At 39.2% G+C, this 16648-nt stretch overlaps 1 protein-coding gene across 7 annotated transcripts in view; it reads left to right on the top strand.

Annotated features, from left to right (window-relative positions):
- Positions 1-16648, top strand: part of DNAJC6 (DnaJ heat shock protein family (Hsp40) member C6) — a 179112-nt gene that overhangs the window by 149572 nt on the left and 12892 nt on the right. For all 7 annotated transcript variants that reach the window (XM_081306159.1, XM_081306162.1, XM_081306156.1 and 4 more), the window contains 4 exons: positions 2173-2607; positions 5113-5247; positions 9396-9464; positions 11447-11566. In XM_081306159.1, the coding sequence (XP_081162285.1) occupies positions 2173-2607; positions 5113-5247; positions 9396-9464; positions 11447-11566 (759 nt within the window). The remainder of the gene's footprint in view (positions 1-2172; positions 2608-5112; positions 5248-9395; positions 9465-11446; positions 11567-16648) is intronic.

Raw genomic sequence — 16648 nt, 5'->3', positions numbered from 1 at the left:
GTTTGATGGATAAGTGTGATATTTTCTAAGATCCCCCTTTAGGCTACTGACAATATAAATAAATTAGCAAAGAATTCTGTTTCCTGCCTTCAATTAAATATTCTAAAAATATGTAGTCGAGCATTTCTTCCAAAGTGCCCTGGACACTAGCTGGGCAGAGCTGAGCTTATGTTGGCACAGGTAAGGCAAACACCTGGCCTCTATGTCTCTATCACTTGTTTTAACAATCATTAGCATAAATTTGGGGCTCCATTACTGTATTCTTTTTCCCCAAACCTGGAGATGTTATCAGATCCTTCTCAACATAGCATTTCAGACTGCTGCCATTAGTAGCATTGGCATCCTAATCCATATAGATCAGCTATCCTCACTTTAGAGTTTGCTGAGATTAAATGCAAGCTCTGGTGTAGAATTGAATAGTTGGGACTTTATGTAGGAAAGGGTGACAGATGGCTTTGGGGATGACCTAGTTAAAACTCTTAGTTGACTTTCCTCTGATGTGTGAATGTGAGTTCCTATTCCTTTAGCTTCTAGATGTTTTCAGTGTTTGTTGAAAGAATTCATTGGAATTGAAAGACATTTTCTTTTGAGAAATGGAACCGCAAATTTCTCAAACTTGGATAAACCCAGTCAATAAACCCAGTCAATAAACCCAGTAGATGGATTTTGCAACACTTTCTTGGTATATTTTACCTTGTATCTTCCTCACAGTAAGGGACTTTAATAAATAAAATTTCACTCTTACCTTTCCATTGCCAATTTTGTAAACTATTTGTAAATTATAAATAACTTCTGTAGTCTGCGAAAGAGATTTTAGCACAGATGCACAGTCTCTTTATCTGAACCTCTCAGAGCCAGATGTGTTTAGGAATGCAGAAAGGTGATACAGTATATAAGCTAGATATTTCTTAACAACCTCAGTGGTATCTCAGACAACAACTTGTAATCAAGCATGCTAATATTTCTTCAGTGAAACCTGTAAGGAAAACCCTAAGTAAGACCAATGAAGTCTAAATAATATCATATCCATTCCAGTCAGGTTTTTCTGCCAGCTGAGTTTGCACCAAACTTAGGAAAGCCTTTCTCTTTTCATAGTTTTTTTTTTCCATTTCAGAATTGGGTATTAGGGGTGTGGACCTCAACCTGATTCAGAATGTGAGTCCATCTGACGTTATATAACAATGCTCTGTGGGAAGCTCATCTCAAGCAAGGCCTGGAAAGTCATTCACTGTCTCTCTAGTCCTTTCCCAGAAGAGGCCTTTGTGCTGAGCCCATTTTATGCTGAAAGTATCTTCTTTCAGCTTGGTATAAGGACCATCTGAAGCAGAGCCATTCTGTGAACTCAGCAGGTGTTTGAGTTCCTTCTGCATCAGCCCTTGGGAGAACAGCCTTGCTTTTGTCTGCAGGACACACAGAGAAGTAAAAGTCAGTGAATGGTGTTCACAAAGGACTAAGAGTTACTGTTTTATTCCCCCCCCCCCCAAATCACCTAGCAAAGTGCCTGGAAATTAATAATAGTAATGATAATAAAAATTTGACTTGGACGTGGTGCTGTATGCTTGTAATCCCAACTACTCAGGAGGCTGAGGCAGGAGGATTGAAAGTTTGAAGCCAGCCTAGGCAATTTAGTGAGACCCTATCTCAAAATAAAATTATAACTTTTCTGAGAGGTTCAGATTAGAGAGTGTGCATCTGGGTGTGTAGCTCAGTAATAGAAGAATGTTCATTGGTTCAGAATAAAAATCATCATCATCATCAACAACATTTAGGTACTCCTTGCTGTTGATCTGAGCACTTTATAATATTATCTCACATAATTTTCATAATAGCCGGTGAGTGAGGTACTATTTGTTACCCTGTTTTGCTGAGGAGGAAACGGAGAAGTAAGGTAACTTACCCAGTGTCACAGAGCCAGTGAGTAGTGGAGCTGGGGTTCAATCCCAGGATGCCTGGCTCCCGAGTCCTACTCCATATCCTAATGCTGCCCTGAATCTCAGATGCTCAGCCATGATAGATGAATATAATATAAAAAGTTTTCCATTGGATGGATCCCAAAGCACTATTTGCTCAAGGTTGAATCCTTCTCTCTGGAATGATGTGCAATAATGTAACAAACCCCAACAGCACCGTGGTCGGTAACTAACTCTTTTTTTGGCTACTGGTCTTCCTTAGATCAGAAATCAGAGAAATCATTTTGCGAGGAGGACCATGCTGCCCTAGTGAATCAGGAGAGCGAGCAATCTGACGATGAACTTCTGACCCTTTCCAGTCCGCATGGCAATGCCAATGGTGACAGACATCATGGCGCCAAGAAGCCCAGCAAAAAGCAGCAGGAGCCAGCCGCTCCACCACCCCCTGAGGAGGTGGACCTTCTGGGCCTAGAAGGTTCTGATGTGAGTAAGAGCTTCTCTCCACCGGCAGCGCCTCCCTCCAATTCTGAACTACTGAGTGACCTGTTTGGGGGTGGAGGTGCAGCTGCTCCTGCCCAGGCTGGACAGTCAGGGGTGGAAGATGTGTTTCACCCTAGTGGACCTGCATCCACCCAGTCGACACCACGCCGTTCCGCAGCCTCGGCCTCCGCATCGCCAACCCGACGACTGGGAGAAGGTAATTTTTTTCCATTGCTCTGTAGTTCTGAGATTTGAATGGTAACTTTTGGGCCAGAAAGGCAGAATTGTCTTAATAAGCTGGGCCTTTTCAATCCCCTGAAAGTCCCTTAGAAGTCGATATTTAGGTCTTCATTTAATTGGAGAACACAAGAGAAAATGGAAATATTGTTCATTTGGTAGGTTTTCTTTTGTCAGGATTTCAGGCCTGAGAGGCTTTAGTTACTTCTTTTTGGAGATGTAGATGGATGAATTATTATTAAAAGTAACAACTAATGCTGGGGGCAATGGAGCACACTTGTAATCCCAGTGGCTTGGGAGGCTGAGGCAGGAGGATTGCCAGTTCAAAACCAGTCTCAGCAATAGCAAGGCACTAAGCAACTCAGTGAGACCCTGTTTCTAAATAAAATACAGAAAAGGGTTGGGGATGTGGCTCAGTGGTTGAGTGTCCCTCAGTTCAATCCCCAGTTCCCCAACCCCCCAACAAACAAACAAAAAACAGCTAATATTTGTGACATACTTACCATTTGCCAGATGTGGAATATAACACTAAACATGATTCAGTTCTTAGCACCTCTCTATTGGGTTTTTGTTACCATTATCCCCATTTTATAGTTAAATTAGTAGCATAAGTTCATATTGCTGATACTCAATGAGGTCAGGGTCCAAAATTTGGCCATTGCACTCCAGAGCTTTCCTTCAGATTTCCTGTAGTACCTTCCTATAATTGTAGTTTTCTGCATATACTTTGGCTTTGCAGAGAAGTTTTTGATTATCTCAGAATTTACTTATGGAACTAAATTAGCTCTTATCTGTGATGTTCAGCATTTTACTTTTCATTATAGAGAATGCCTCTGACCTAAGGTGATATTAAAAGTGCCAAGTCATGGTGAGATTTTAGCATATTCCAGAGGATGGCTTCAAACCCAGATGTAGAGGGATTAGCCCAATGAACTCTTATAATTACATTAAAAGGTTCAGAGTTCTCATTTTATAGAAAAGATAAGGTTTTATGCATATTAAATGAGATAAGGGATATATTTCATGTGATAGAGTGTCTGAAACTGTCAGTATGTTGCTGCCAACAGAGGCTTGACTGCGGCCCAGCAGATGTCAGGAGAGCATTGTGTGAAAGAAGTCATGGCTGTAATCTTATCAAGCTATGTGTCCTTCCTGCACTGTGGAAGTGGGGTTGGTTGGTTAAGTGGTTTGATTCTCCTCTGTTCTCAGAATGGGTTAATCCCCTTCTAGGAAGTAGCCATTAGCTCAGTGTTTAAAGATTAAGAAGTGACATCTCAGGAAGACTGAAGGGGATTTTGTGTCTTGTTCAATAAGATAAATTAAGGGCTAATTAACTCCATGCATCTCAGCGATTTTCATCCCATTCATTTCATGACAGTAAGAAATGCGAAGTGCTTTTGGGAAATTCCTGAGAGTTGGAGTCAGAAGACTTGAGCATGAGTCCCAGTCTTATTCTCTTGACCTTAGACAAGACCTTAGACAAGAAATTGGATCTTCTGAGCTGTATTTTCATTGTCTGTAGAGTGAAGATGATGCCACTTCTATCTGACAGGATGACATTGAGGATCAGCTGAGGTCTTCTTAATGAAAGACAATGTAAACTCTCAGAAAGGATGGAGTCTTGATTCTTGGAGCATTATTCCCAATAACCGTGGCTTCCCACTTTCTTCTGGTCTTTTCACCATTCACAAACTTTTCCTTGCTTCACTAATTCTGCATCTGGTTTCTAGCAGGTTTTTTTAAATATTTATTTTTTAGTTGGACACAATATCTTTATTTTATCTATTTATTTTATGTGGTGCTGAGGATAGAACCCAGGGCCTCACATGTGCTAGGTGAGCGCTCTACCGCTGAGCCACAATCCCAGCCCTCTAGCAGGTTGTTGAAAAGCTATGTTTTGGAAATGTTTGCATTCCACAGGACCCAAGCAAGACATGACGAGAATTAATTTTTTTTCCTCACTACTCTCATTTTAACTTTCAAGGGAACCAGAGACCGTTGAGAGACAAAACTAAATGAAACTATTTGTTGTGATTTCCTACTGTTTATCTGAATAGCAAAGGCCCTCTTTCTGATGTTTTTTCATAATTCATTTGGCATGAACATTTACACAAGCACAGTTTAGTCATAAAAACCCTCTGTCAGTCTTGTCTTCTCAGGTTCTCTGTAATCTTGATTGACTTATTCCACATTGTTAAGATTTTCAGAGGTCAAGGGGGCCTTCATTTATTGTTTTTATGGTTTATCCAACAGATAAGTCTAGATGCCTCCTTGATCTACAAAAGGTGGACTCATTCTTGTGTGGTCAGAAATCCTTGGGATCCATTGTTAGCCGTGGAGGAAGTTTCAAGGATAGAATGGGCCTGTGGAGCAGGCCTAGAGGCACACATCATCCTGATTCCAGGCAATAGTGACAACTCTTCAATAGTTATAAAATAGATGAACTTGTAGGACAAAGCAATATATTTTTACCATGGTTTTCTAGGTACCACCTTTGACCCATTTGGAGCACCTTCTAAACCATCAGGTCCAGATTTGCTGGGTTCTTTTCTGAGCACATCCAATGCCTCCAGTGACCCCTTTCTACAGCCCACGAGAAGCCCTTCACCTACAGTGCATGGTAAGAAAGTATCTTATATTGTGTTTAGTGGAACATAGTTTTCCACAAGATATCAGTAAGAAATAAAAGTATCCTTTGGGTGCCTTTTTGGGTCGGTGTGGGGGGGGGCTTCGTAATATATCTCTCTTTTGGAGATTAAAAATTTACATTAGCATATTAAAATCTCTGAGATGTCTTACAAGACAGAAGCCTGCTTTGTTTTACTTAACTTTTCTAAAAACTTACTTGACTGGGAAATTCCTTTTCACATGAGAGTTATGTACACAGAAGCATAAGGCACTGTTGATTGTACTGCCTATCATTATTTTGTGTACCAATAGAAAAAGAAAAAGAAAAAAAAAGCACTGTCAATTTTAATTGATTGGAAGATATGTCTTGCTTGGAGAAATTTTTGAAGTGTGGAAAAATAGCAGACTTCAATTAATGAAACACGGTGTTAGCATTCCATGAAATTAGTATTCTATAGAACAAAGTTTGGGATAGACCTCCCTTATTTATTAAAGACATATATGGCTGCAGAGTCCTGGAAATGTGACTAGTATGACTTGAGACATGCTTTAAATATAAGATATATACTAGATTTCAAAACTTAACATTCAACAAGACCATAAACTATCCTGTTAATATTTTTTATATTGATCACTTATTAGAATGATATTTGGGTTATATTGTTAAATAAAAAATATGTTTAAAATTAATGTTACTGATACCATTTTACTTTTTAAAATGTAACTACTAGAAAATTTAAGATTACATATGGATCCACATTATATTTCTATGGCAGAGATTTAGGGTGTATGGAAAAAATAGCAATCATAATGATGTGTTAGTGAAGCAGGAATATATTGCTCAGGTTATACTGATTACAACTGGAGCTCTTTGGTTAAGGGAAAATGGCTTTAAGCCAAATTGGTGCTTTCTACTGATGTTGACTATCACTAGCTTCAACCTAGAGGGCAGTGTAATATTGAAGTACCTTAAACTTAAGGGTTAATGGCATCTAGTTATCAGTTTGATCTTGTAGAAGTCATGTAAATGCAAAAGGAAGATGAGTTGTGCAGCATTGGTCAAAATATAACTTGGCTAAAAAAGAAAAACCCATCTAGGAACAACTTTTTTAAAAAAAAAATATTTTATTTATTTATTTATTTATTTATTTGGTGCTGAGGATAGAGCCCAGCGCCTCGCACATGCTAGGTGGGCGCTCTACCGCTGAGCCACATCCCGGCTCCTAGAAACAAATTTTATGGGTGATTTCCAACAGTTATTTTCCCCCTATACTGAGGATTAAATCTAGGAACATGGTACCTCTAAGCTATATTCCCCATCCCTTTTTAAAAAAACATTTATTTTTTAGTTGTAGTTAAACACAACATCTTTATTTTATTTATCTATGTGGTATTAAGGATCAAACCCAGGGTCTCGTATATGCGAGGCGAATGCTCTACCGCTGAGCCACAACCCCAGCCCTCCCCAGCCCTTTTTATTTTTTATTTTGAGACAAGTTCTCACTAAGTTGCCCATGCTGGTCTCGAACTTGCAATCCTCCTGCCTCAGCCTCCTGCATTCCAACTGGTCTTTACTCTTAAACTATTTGAAATGGGTCCATAGGAAAATACACAAGAAGTTTACTTCTCATACATGAGTGGTGCTCTCTTATTTATTTTTAGTTGTCAATGGACCTTTATTTTATTTATTTATATGTGGTGCTGAAGATCAAATCCAGTGCCTCACATATACCAGGCAAGTGCTCCATCACTGAGCCACAATCCCAGCCCCGAGTACTGTCCTCTTAAAGAGTGTCTCCTCCATGCTTCTAAGATATATATAATCTGTCACAGGTAACTCAAAAGAACGAATGAAATAAAATAAAAGTTTTAAAAAGTTGTTATTTTTGCTTACTCCTTTACAATGTAAGTCTTGTCATGGTGGTGCTCAAATGATTCCATTTCATACAACATGAGAACCAAATTGTTGCAATGGAGTGTGTAGACCCTGTATGCCTTAGCAACCTCGTGCCTCTTACCTCATTTCCCATTTTCTTCCCCTTGCTCTTATCTTTCCAACCCTACTGGCCTCTTTGATATAGCACCAGTTCTCCCCTCTACCTCAAATGCTTCTTCCTAGACATCTGTGTAGCTAACTCCTTCAATTCCTTTGAGTTGTTCATTGCTCACTGTTACTCTCTCAATGGGGTCTAATTTGCTTCATTTCAAATAGCAGTTTATTGTCTGCCCTGTTCTGCATTTCCCTTTCCATTGTACTTATTAACTTCCAATACATGGACTCACTTACATATGCATTACGTGTATTTTTTTGTTCTTACTAGAACATGTGTCCCACAATGGCAGGAATTTTTTTGTTTATTTTTTACCATGAATGTGTCCCTACTGCTTGACAAGAATAACTGGCACACAGTAGGTGCTATCTTTCTAATATGATTATTAAATGAATGAACTCAATTTTTGTCCTACCAAAGTTTCTTAGATACCCGTGCTGGTGAGTGTAAGGTCATACAATGAGGTTAATGCTCATTTCCTGAGGTTAATGCTTTGAAGTGACTGTTTTGATGGCAGTACTTCTTTTGATGCCCCTGGACATGAATGCTCTTACTTCAGCCTGGCAAATGGGATTTAGTTCTGGTTTTTGTGAGCTGATTAGACCCAGCTTAGGCCAAGTAGCACTCCTTTATTTTGTAACTATGTTTCTCATCTTGGTATGTCATGCCAGTGAGTGAGAATTTTCCATTATCCTTTTTGGGAAAGAAATTATTATTCTACTGTTAGTCAGTTACATCATCTTCTCGTGGGACAGTACATAGGTAAGAGTCTGATGTCAGCATGGGGAGGTCAGATCACCCACCTCCAAATCCTTGGGGTGCTTCTCCCAGGTTTCAAATGAGCTATCATCAATCTCCTCTAAAGAATCAAGAAATTCGAGTTCAATAAATATTTACTGAACAGCTATCCTGAAGAGAATAATCACTAGGGAAATGTTGTTGGAAGCACAAGTAAACAACTAACCATAAAGAAAGGCAAAATAGAGTTTTAATTATTAGGTAGTTGTTATTATTTTTTGGTTAATATCTCTGGCTGATTGTAAGTTCTCAGGGTTAGGCAGTGTGTCTTTTAGGTTTCTGCTCCTTGGTATGGTTCCTTGCATATGGTAGGTAGTTATCAGGGATTTGTGGGTTTGATTGTTAATAAGTTTGAAGTGCTAGTGATTTGTAGGGATATAAGACTAAGATCAGAGTTTAAAGGAAATCAGATAGCAAATTTGTCTAATTTCCACTTCAGATTTCATGTGGGAAAAGAAGGGAGGAGAAGAAAGGAAAGAGTCATTATTGCCGATAATAGTGTGTGCTTTTTAACGTACAAATGGGAAGCATACTTTGTGTTTGCATTTTACTTACTCATTTTTATGGGCAAAACTTAATGGTACCTTAGAAAGAAATTCTTTCTTACAGCAGAACATTTCTTTCAAATTCTATGTTTGGATCTTTGAGAAGGGTCAGAATGATCTATTTTGAAGCTGTAATAGGTTTCTGTTGAGTGACAAGAGACACACCCCTGTCACCAGCATAGTGGGTGGTATCCAGTCATTGCCTAATACATGCTCTAAATGATTCATAATTCTCAGTTCATGTCACAATAGAGGAGAAAACAGAATTTCAGTTCTAAGTGGATCATGCTTCAGTACCCTTGTTAATGCTGAGCTAAAGTGAATTGAGTTTCCTTTAAAATTGGATTTTCCCCCAATTTTCTTATTGCCCACTCCATTAAGTATAGAGGTGGGAAACACAAAGTTGAATGAGAATTCTTGCCTTCAAGGGAGCCACAGTTTAATGAAGACAGATACACACAATTATAATCCCAAGTGGGTAAACACTTCGGTAAAACAAAGGTGGTGCAAAGAAGGAACAGAGGTGAATAGTCTATGGCTTCTCTGAAGCCTTATGTGAGCATCCATAGAGAAAGGCAGAAAATGCTAAGTGCTACAGAGTGTGGAGGCAGCTCAGGAGACGTGAGCGGTGGGAACTTGAGAAGCTAGGCAGGCTGTGCTGAAGGGGTGGCTTTGTCCTATATAAACTCAAGAAAGTGGCCTCTGAGGGATCTTGTTCTCACTCTTTTTCTTCTCCCCCTTTGTAGCTTCTAGCACCCCTGCTGTGAACATTCAGCCAGATGTCTCTGGAGGTTGGGACTGGCATGCTAAACCAGGTAAACGCCAGCAGGTTCTTTTTGGTACACATTTAACCAATTGCTAATTGCAAGCATAATCCTTCACCCAAGATGAGGTGAATACCTATAGGGGTTGTAGCCCACCTATGTAGTTTGTGTTCATCATCCCTAAAGATGACATGATGACATGACAGTACTGATCAGACAGATCTGATGCATGTCTAACTCTACCACTTAGAAACTTTTGAATTTTTTGATAAGTTTATAACTCAGTTTTCTTATCTACAAAATGGGGATAATAATTTTTATCTCCACAGTTATGCAAGTTTAAGTGAAATAACAAATGTTTTCACTGAATAAATAAGAATACTTTTTCTTCGCAAAATGCTTGTTTTGGGTTGGATCTGTTTGTAACTTTCTCATGGCTACTCTGTCTTCAACTGAGAACTGTCTGTGTTCTCTGTCACTGAGTTCCTAACATTGTGTTCGTGCACACGCGCGCACACACACACACACACACACACACTGACAAGGTACTTAGCACAATTTTCTGAGTCAGTTGTTGTTTCCTTTTGTTTTCATTATGGCTTTAAAAAAGTCATAACATAAAAATGTATTTTTCATACAATTTCCAAGAATACAGTCAACACATGCATATTGTACAACAGACCCAGAACCCCCTGACAATCATGCATGATTGAAACTCCACATCCACCAAAAAACAATTTCCCATCTCTTGCTCTCTTCAGCCCCAGGTAATGATTGTTCATCGTTCTACTTTCTGTCTAGGAGTTTGTACACTTTAGATACCTTACATAAGTGGAATCTTACAGCATTTTTCTTTCTGTGATGGGTTATCTTGCTTCACATGTCTCAGGTTCATCCATATTGTACTACATGACAACAATTATTTCTTTTTAAGGCTGAATAATCTTCCCTGTTACATATATGCCACGTTTTCTGTCTTTCACTGTCAATAGGCACTTAAGTTGCTTCTGCCTCTGGTCTGTTGTGAATAGCGCTGCCATAAACGTGGGTGTGCAAGTGGCTCTTTGAGTTCCTGCTTTTAATTCCTTAGATTTATACCCAGAATTAGGGTGGCTAGATCATAAGATAGTTCTACTATAAAATTCTTGAGGGACCTTCATAACTATTTTCTACAGAAGCTGCACCATTTTACATTCCTACTGATAGGTGCCTAAGGATTCTAGTTTTTTTCACACCCTCCCCAGCACTTGTTATTTTCTGTCATTTTGATAACGACCATCCTAACAAGTGTGGGGTCGGTCATATCTCATCATCATTTTGATTTGCATTTCCCTAATGGTTAGAGATGTCGAAAATCTTTTTATATGCTTGTGGCCATTTATAAGTTTTCTTTGGAGAAATGTGTATTCAGGTTCTTTAACTATTTTTCAACCATGTTATTTGTTCATTTGTTATTGAGTCATAGAAGCTCTTTATATATTCTGGATATTAACCCCTTATCAGATATACAAGTTGGTGAATTCTTTCTTTCATTCCATGATGTGTCGTTTTACTCTGTTGATTGTTTCCCTTGCTGTGCAATTTTTAAGTACAATGTAGGACCATTTGTCTACTTTTTCCTTTTATTGCCTGTGATTTTGATTTTGTAGTATTTGCTTTAAAAAAATAGTAAAATGTTGAACTCAAAAATGCTGGGCAAGATGCCCAAGGTCACTTAGGTAGGAAGAAGCAGAGCCAGAATTCTTCCCATCCCGGCCTGACTCCAAATGCCATAGGAAAGAATGAAGTCAGGCAACAGGAGAGGGAAACAATGAGAATCATAATTACTGTGTATGGCCAGGAAAGAGCATGTGCCTGTTCTGTGCCTTGTCCTTGTCCCTGTCACCTTTCACCAAGTCAGAGAAACAGGGTCTAGAAACTCCTGATACATTTCTAAACCCTGTCCTAATTTGGCTAGTAGCTCTAGAATTCTGAATTTTAGAATTCAGTCTTTGAGAACTGACTCATTTTCAATACTCTTATTTCCTTTCTAGGAGGTTTTGGGATGGGAAGCAAATCAGCTGCCACTAGCCCAACAGGATCCTCACATGGCACTCCTACCCATCACAACAAGCCCCAGACTCTGGATCCTTTTGCTGACCTTGGAACACTAGGTACAAGCATTGCAGGTTAAAATATAAATTTCTTTTTTTTTTTATTGGTTGTTCACAACATTACAAAGCTCTTGACATATCATATTTCATACATTAGATTGAAGTGGGTTATGAACCCCCAATTTTACCCCAAATGCAGATTGCAGAATCACGTCGGTTACACATCCACAATTTTACATAATGCCCTATTAGTAATTGTTGTATTCTGCTACCTTTCCTATCCCCTACTATCCCCCCTCCCCTCCCCTCCCATCTTCTCTCTCTACCCCATCTACTGTAATTCATTTTTCTCCTTGTTTATTTTCCCATTCCCCTCACAACCTCTTATATGTAATTTTGTATAGCAATGAGGGTCTCCCTTCTTTTCCATGCAATTTCCCTTTTCTCTCCCTTTCCCTCCCATCTCATGTCTCTGTTTAATGTTACTCTTTTCTTCCTACTCTTCCTCCCTGCTAAAATATAAATTTCAATTGAGGCTAAAAAGCTTCAAATACAAATCTCGGTCATCACAACTGTCACTGCTACCCAGGACCTAAAATAGTATATACAATTAAGCTATATTCTGCAACTTAAAATTGACGTTTTTAAAAAAGGCATTAAATATTGGGTTGGAAATAATTTCTATTAATTTATTTTTCTATTGCCTGATCTTGATAATGGCCATCCTAACATGTGTGAGGTCATATCTCATCATCATTTTGATTTGCATTTCCTTGATAATTAGAGATGCTGAGACTCTTTTTATATGCTTGTGGCCATTTATAAATTTGTAACATGAATGTAGTTAGAGCTTCTGGGAGCATATGACACTAAGGTTTGACTGTAACAAAGGTAATGTGTAGAGAAATGGCCAGAGATGAGGGTGGTCAGGTGGCTTTGTATCACATGACGCCACCCTTGCAGAAACCTTACTGTGAGGGTCTCACTCTCTTAGTCTTCTTGCTCCCCTTAACCACACTCTGTGTGGTCAGTTTATAAAATACTATACAAAAAAATCAACTCTCTTGGTCATATTTCATGTTTTTCACCATAAGTTAACAGAAGATACAGGACAAATGTTCTGTGAGCAAGTGAGTTTGGAAAACACTGGGTTTGGTGGACTTTGATTACTGCAAAACTTTTGAGAGTTAGTGTTCATGTTGATGCCCTTCCATGGGGATATGATAGTGAACCTGTTTTACTGAGGAACCTATGTTCAAGGAGCATTCATTGAAGTACATGGTCTAAAACTCATTCTTTCTTCCCTCCTTCTCTAGGGCAGTCCAGAGTGGTTAAGTAAGCACTGGGTGGCCCTGACACAAAGGTTTGCATTGGCCATGTTAATAGTCTGTGTTCTCAGAAACTCCTCCTGAGACATTCAAAGCCAAATTATCTTCAGGCCGAGTGAACATGGCTGCCATTTTTGCCAGTCATTGTGTCAAAATCCCAACTTTGCATTTATACTCTTTAGATGTATTTTTCTTTTTAAGAAATTTCGAAATTATTTTGTAGAGTCGTCTTCTTCTCTTCCCTTCTTTGTATCTTAATGTAAATTTCAAAGTTTTAAGTAATAACATTAGGTGAAATTCTACTTAAAATACCACTGACTATTCATTTTTTATATCTTTTTTCATCATCAAATATTTACTATGTGGTTTCTCTGTGCTAGCTAGCACTATTTTAATAAAAACCAGCCAAACAAAAAGAGAACAAAATTCCTGCCTTCCTCTAGCTTATAATCTGAAAGGGGGAAAAAAAACAGTAAATGAATAAGTATATAATACAATGTCAAGTCATAAAAATAATAAGCTGGATGTGGTGGTACATGCCTGTAATCCCGGTTACTCAGGAGGCTGAGGCAGGAAGATTGCAAGTTTGAGGCCAGCCTGGGCAACTTAATGAGACCCTGTCTCAAAATAGAAAAAAAAAAAAAAAAAGGACTAAGACTATGGCTCAGTAGTAAAACACTTATGGGTTCAATTCCTAGTACCAAGAAAGAAAGAAAGACTGTTAATATTTATTGAGGGTTTTACGATGAAACAGGTACTATTTTAATGTTTTACTTATATTATTTAATTTGATCTTCCTAAAATCTTTTGAAGTAGGAACTATTAGGTGTTACTCAGCTTTTCATCACTGTGAAAGTACCTGAAAGGAATAACCTAGAGAAGGAACAGTTTATTTTGGCTCATGGTTTCAGAGGTCAATGGTGGATGGACTCCATTGCTATGGGCCCAAGGTGAGGCAGAGCATCATGGCGGAAGAGTGAGGTGGAGGAGTGCTGTTGCACTCATGACAGACAAGAAACAGAGAGAAAGAAAAGGGGAAGGGTCCATATCTCCAATGTTTTTCGCCATAAGTTAATAGTGGTTATAGGAGAAATGTTTTGGAAGCAAGCCACAGGGAAGATGAACCCTTCCAGGGCACACTGTCAGTGACCTACCTCCTCCAGCCACACACAGTTACCAGTCAGTCCATTCAGATGAGGATGGATTAATGATATTTCAGTTACCATAGTCTAATCATTTCACCTCTGACTATTCCTGCATTAACACTGGAGCTTTGGGGGGACACTTTATATCCAAATCATAACATATTATAATCCTCATTTTATAGATATGGGAACTGGGGCACAAAAGTTTGTATAACATACCCAAGTCACAAGGCTTTGACTCCAAGATGTCTATCTCTGGAGCCTGCACTCATACCCCCATGCTAAGTGCTATGGAGGAAGAAATAAGAAAAAGACAAAGAGTCAGATAAGGAAAGGAAGGAGGTAGTAAATGATGGATGGGCTGGGATGTTATTTTAGATAGTAGGTAGTTAAGAAAGGCCTCTCTGAAGAGGTGATCTTTATAGGAAGTTCTTTTTAAAAATCCAGTGTTACATCTTACATTTAGTTGTTATGTCTTTTTAGATTCCTTTAATCTGAAAACATTCCTAGCCTTACTCCATCTTTTATGATATTGACATTTGATAGGTACAGACTGATGGAGAAAAAAGTCTCAGTTTGGGTTTGATCTTAATTTTCCAAGCAGATGATGTCTGCCCCATTTCTTCACTGTGCAGTTATCCATTTCCCTTTGTAGCTAGTAAGTAATCTGGGAGAGAGATTTTGAGATAATCATGAGAATATACTACTTCTTATTTGACTTTTACCCAATAGTTTTCACATGTGTTTTTAGTCAACTTTTTTGCCACCGTGACTAAAAGACCTCACAAGAACAATTTTAGAGAAAAGAAAAGTTTATTTGGTGTTCACGGTTTCTGAGGTCTCCGTCCATAGATGGCCAACTTCATTACTCTGGTCCCAAAGTGAGACAGAACATTATGGCAGAAGAGTGTGGAGGAGGATGGCAACTCAGGACAATGTTAACAGGAAGGAGAGAAAGAGAGAGGGAAATGGGGCGGGGGTTGCCCCACTTACCAGGGACAAAATATAAATCCTCAAACCATGCACCCAGTGACCTATGGCCTCTGGCCCCACCCTCTCTGCTACCTGTCTACAGTTATCACCAGGTTAATCCCCATCAGTGGATGAAGCCATTGATTAAGTTACAACTCTCATAATCTATTCACTTTGTCTTTGAATGTTCTTGCATTATCTCACACATGAGCTCCCAGGTGACCTCTTGTGTTACATAGAAGCTGCAATCTGACAGGAACTGAAGGATTGAAGAAGTTCATAGATATACTGAGATAACCTAAGCCAGAATCTAGGGGCAATAAAAGGATCAGAAGAAATGGCTTCTAAATTGAAACCTGTGGTATGGTTAGTATTAAGCCAGGGAAAGGAGTGCAGGCAGAGGGGAGGGGGTGTTTAAAAGCCCCTCCCAATTCTGGAGAGCAGGATGAGCTGGGATCTGTGGTAGAAGGGTGGGGGTATGGTGTTGAACAAGTATGTCTAACTCAGGAAAATCATCAGTATTGGTTTGGACTCCAATCTGAGTGCAAATTGAGGAGACAGTTAGTTTTGCATTTTAGGAGGATGACTGTGGACATTTTGTAGAGAACTGGTATGAACAGGGCAGGAGTGAGTATGGGAAAGGCCACCTGCAGGATGCTGCCAGAGAAAATAAGATAATGAAACTAAGCAATGGCAGAGTAACTACCTGATATTTAGTAAAGGAATTCAGTAGAAATTGTTAATGGATTAAAAGGGAAATTGAAGAAGAAGGGACTTCTCATCCCTTCCAGACTTACTTACTTGGAGGTCTTAGCCACTCTGAGCAGAAACAAATTCAGAGCCGGTAAAGCTGAGAGTGGGAAGGAAGATCGCGTTAGCTCATCTTGGCAATGGTTTTTGACCCTTGGGCCTTCACTCCCTCATTCAATAGGAATTACCTCCTCTCTGCTAAGAATTCAGGCTGTAATAGAGAACCAAGGCAGATCATATTCCTGCTCTTTGGAGCTTCCAATAGATTGTAAGAGAGAACTCTTAGTCAAATGTAAAATACCCACTAGGGTGGGCTACACAGGATGGAGCATTAAAAAAAAATTTTCCCCCACCAGGTCCTTCTGATGGCAGTCAAGTGTGAGAAGCACTGCTTCTGCTTTGATGACCGTAGCAGTGACCTCTGGGCTTAGCTACTGATTTGTATTTCTGTCAATTCACTGCTAACAGTGGCAGTAACAATTAGAATTGCTTAGCCAGTGTAGAAAATATTCTGGAAGCTTGGAAGGTTTGACATCAGAAAGTCCTAGTGTTGGGCCCCAGGAAAGGCAGGGTCAGTGTCTGCAGTAGTTCACACTGTGTCTGCGGCCTGGCTCAATAGTGTTTGATAAAATAGCAATGAGTGATGAGTGTGGTGGGAACATGGTAGGTGTTTTTTATTGTAGTTCTTTAGGGTTTTCCATATTTAAAACATTTAAAATAATTAAACAGATATATTTAGAATAAAGTAAGCTTCCATAAAATACAAATGAAACCCCAGGGTAGTTCAAATATCCATCGTTAGGTGTATGTTAAGGTGCTATTTACAGGACTCCTGGGACACATGGAGAGGTCTCATGCTGTGTGTTACAGAATGACAAGGGCCATGCCACACTTTAGCACAAACCCTGCCATTACCTGTTCCTAAGACCAGGTATTGTTGAGTCCAT

This window comes from Spermophilus citellus (assembly GCF_964194105.1).
Source record: "Spermophilus citellus genome assembly, chromosome: 9".
NCBI classification, from domain to species: domain Eukaryota; kingdom Metazoa; phylum Chordata; class Mammalia; order Rodentia; family Sciuridae; genus Spermophilus; species Spermophilus citellus.
This window is presented reverse-complemented; position numbering and strand designations above follow the sequence as displayed.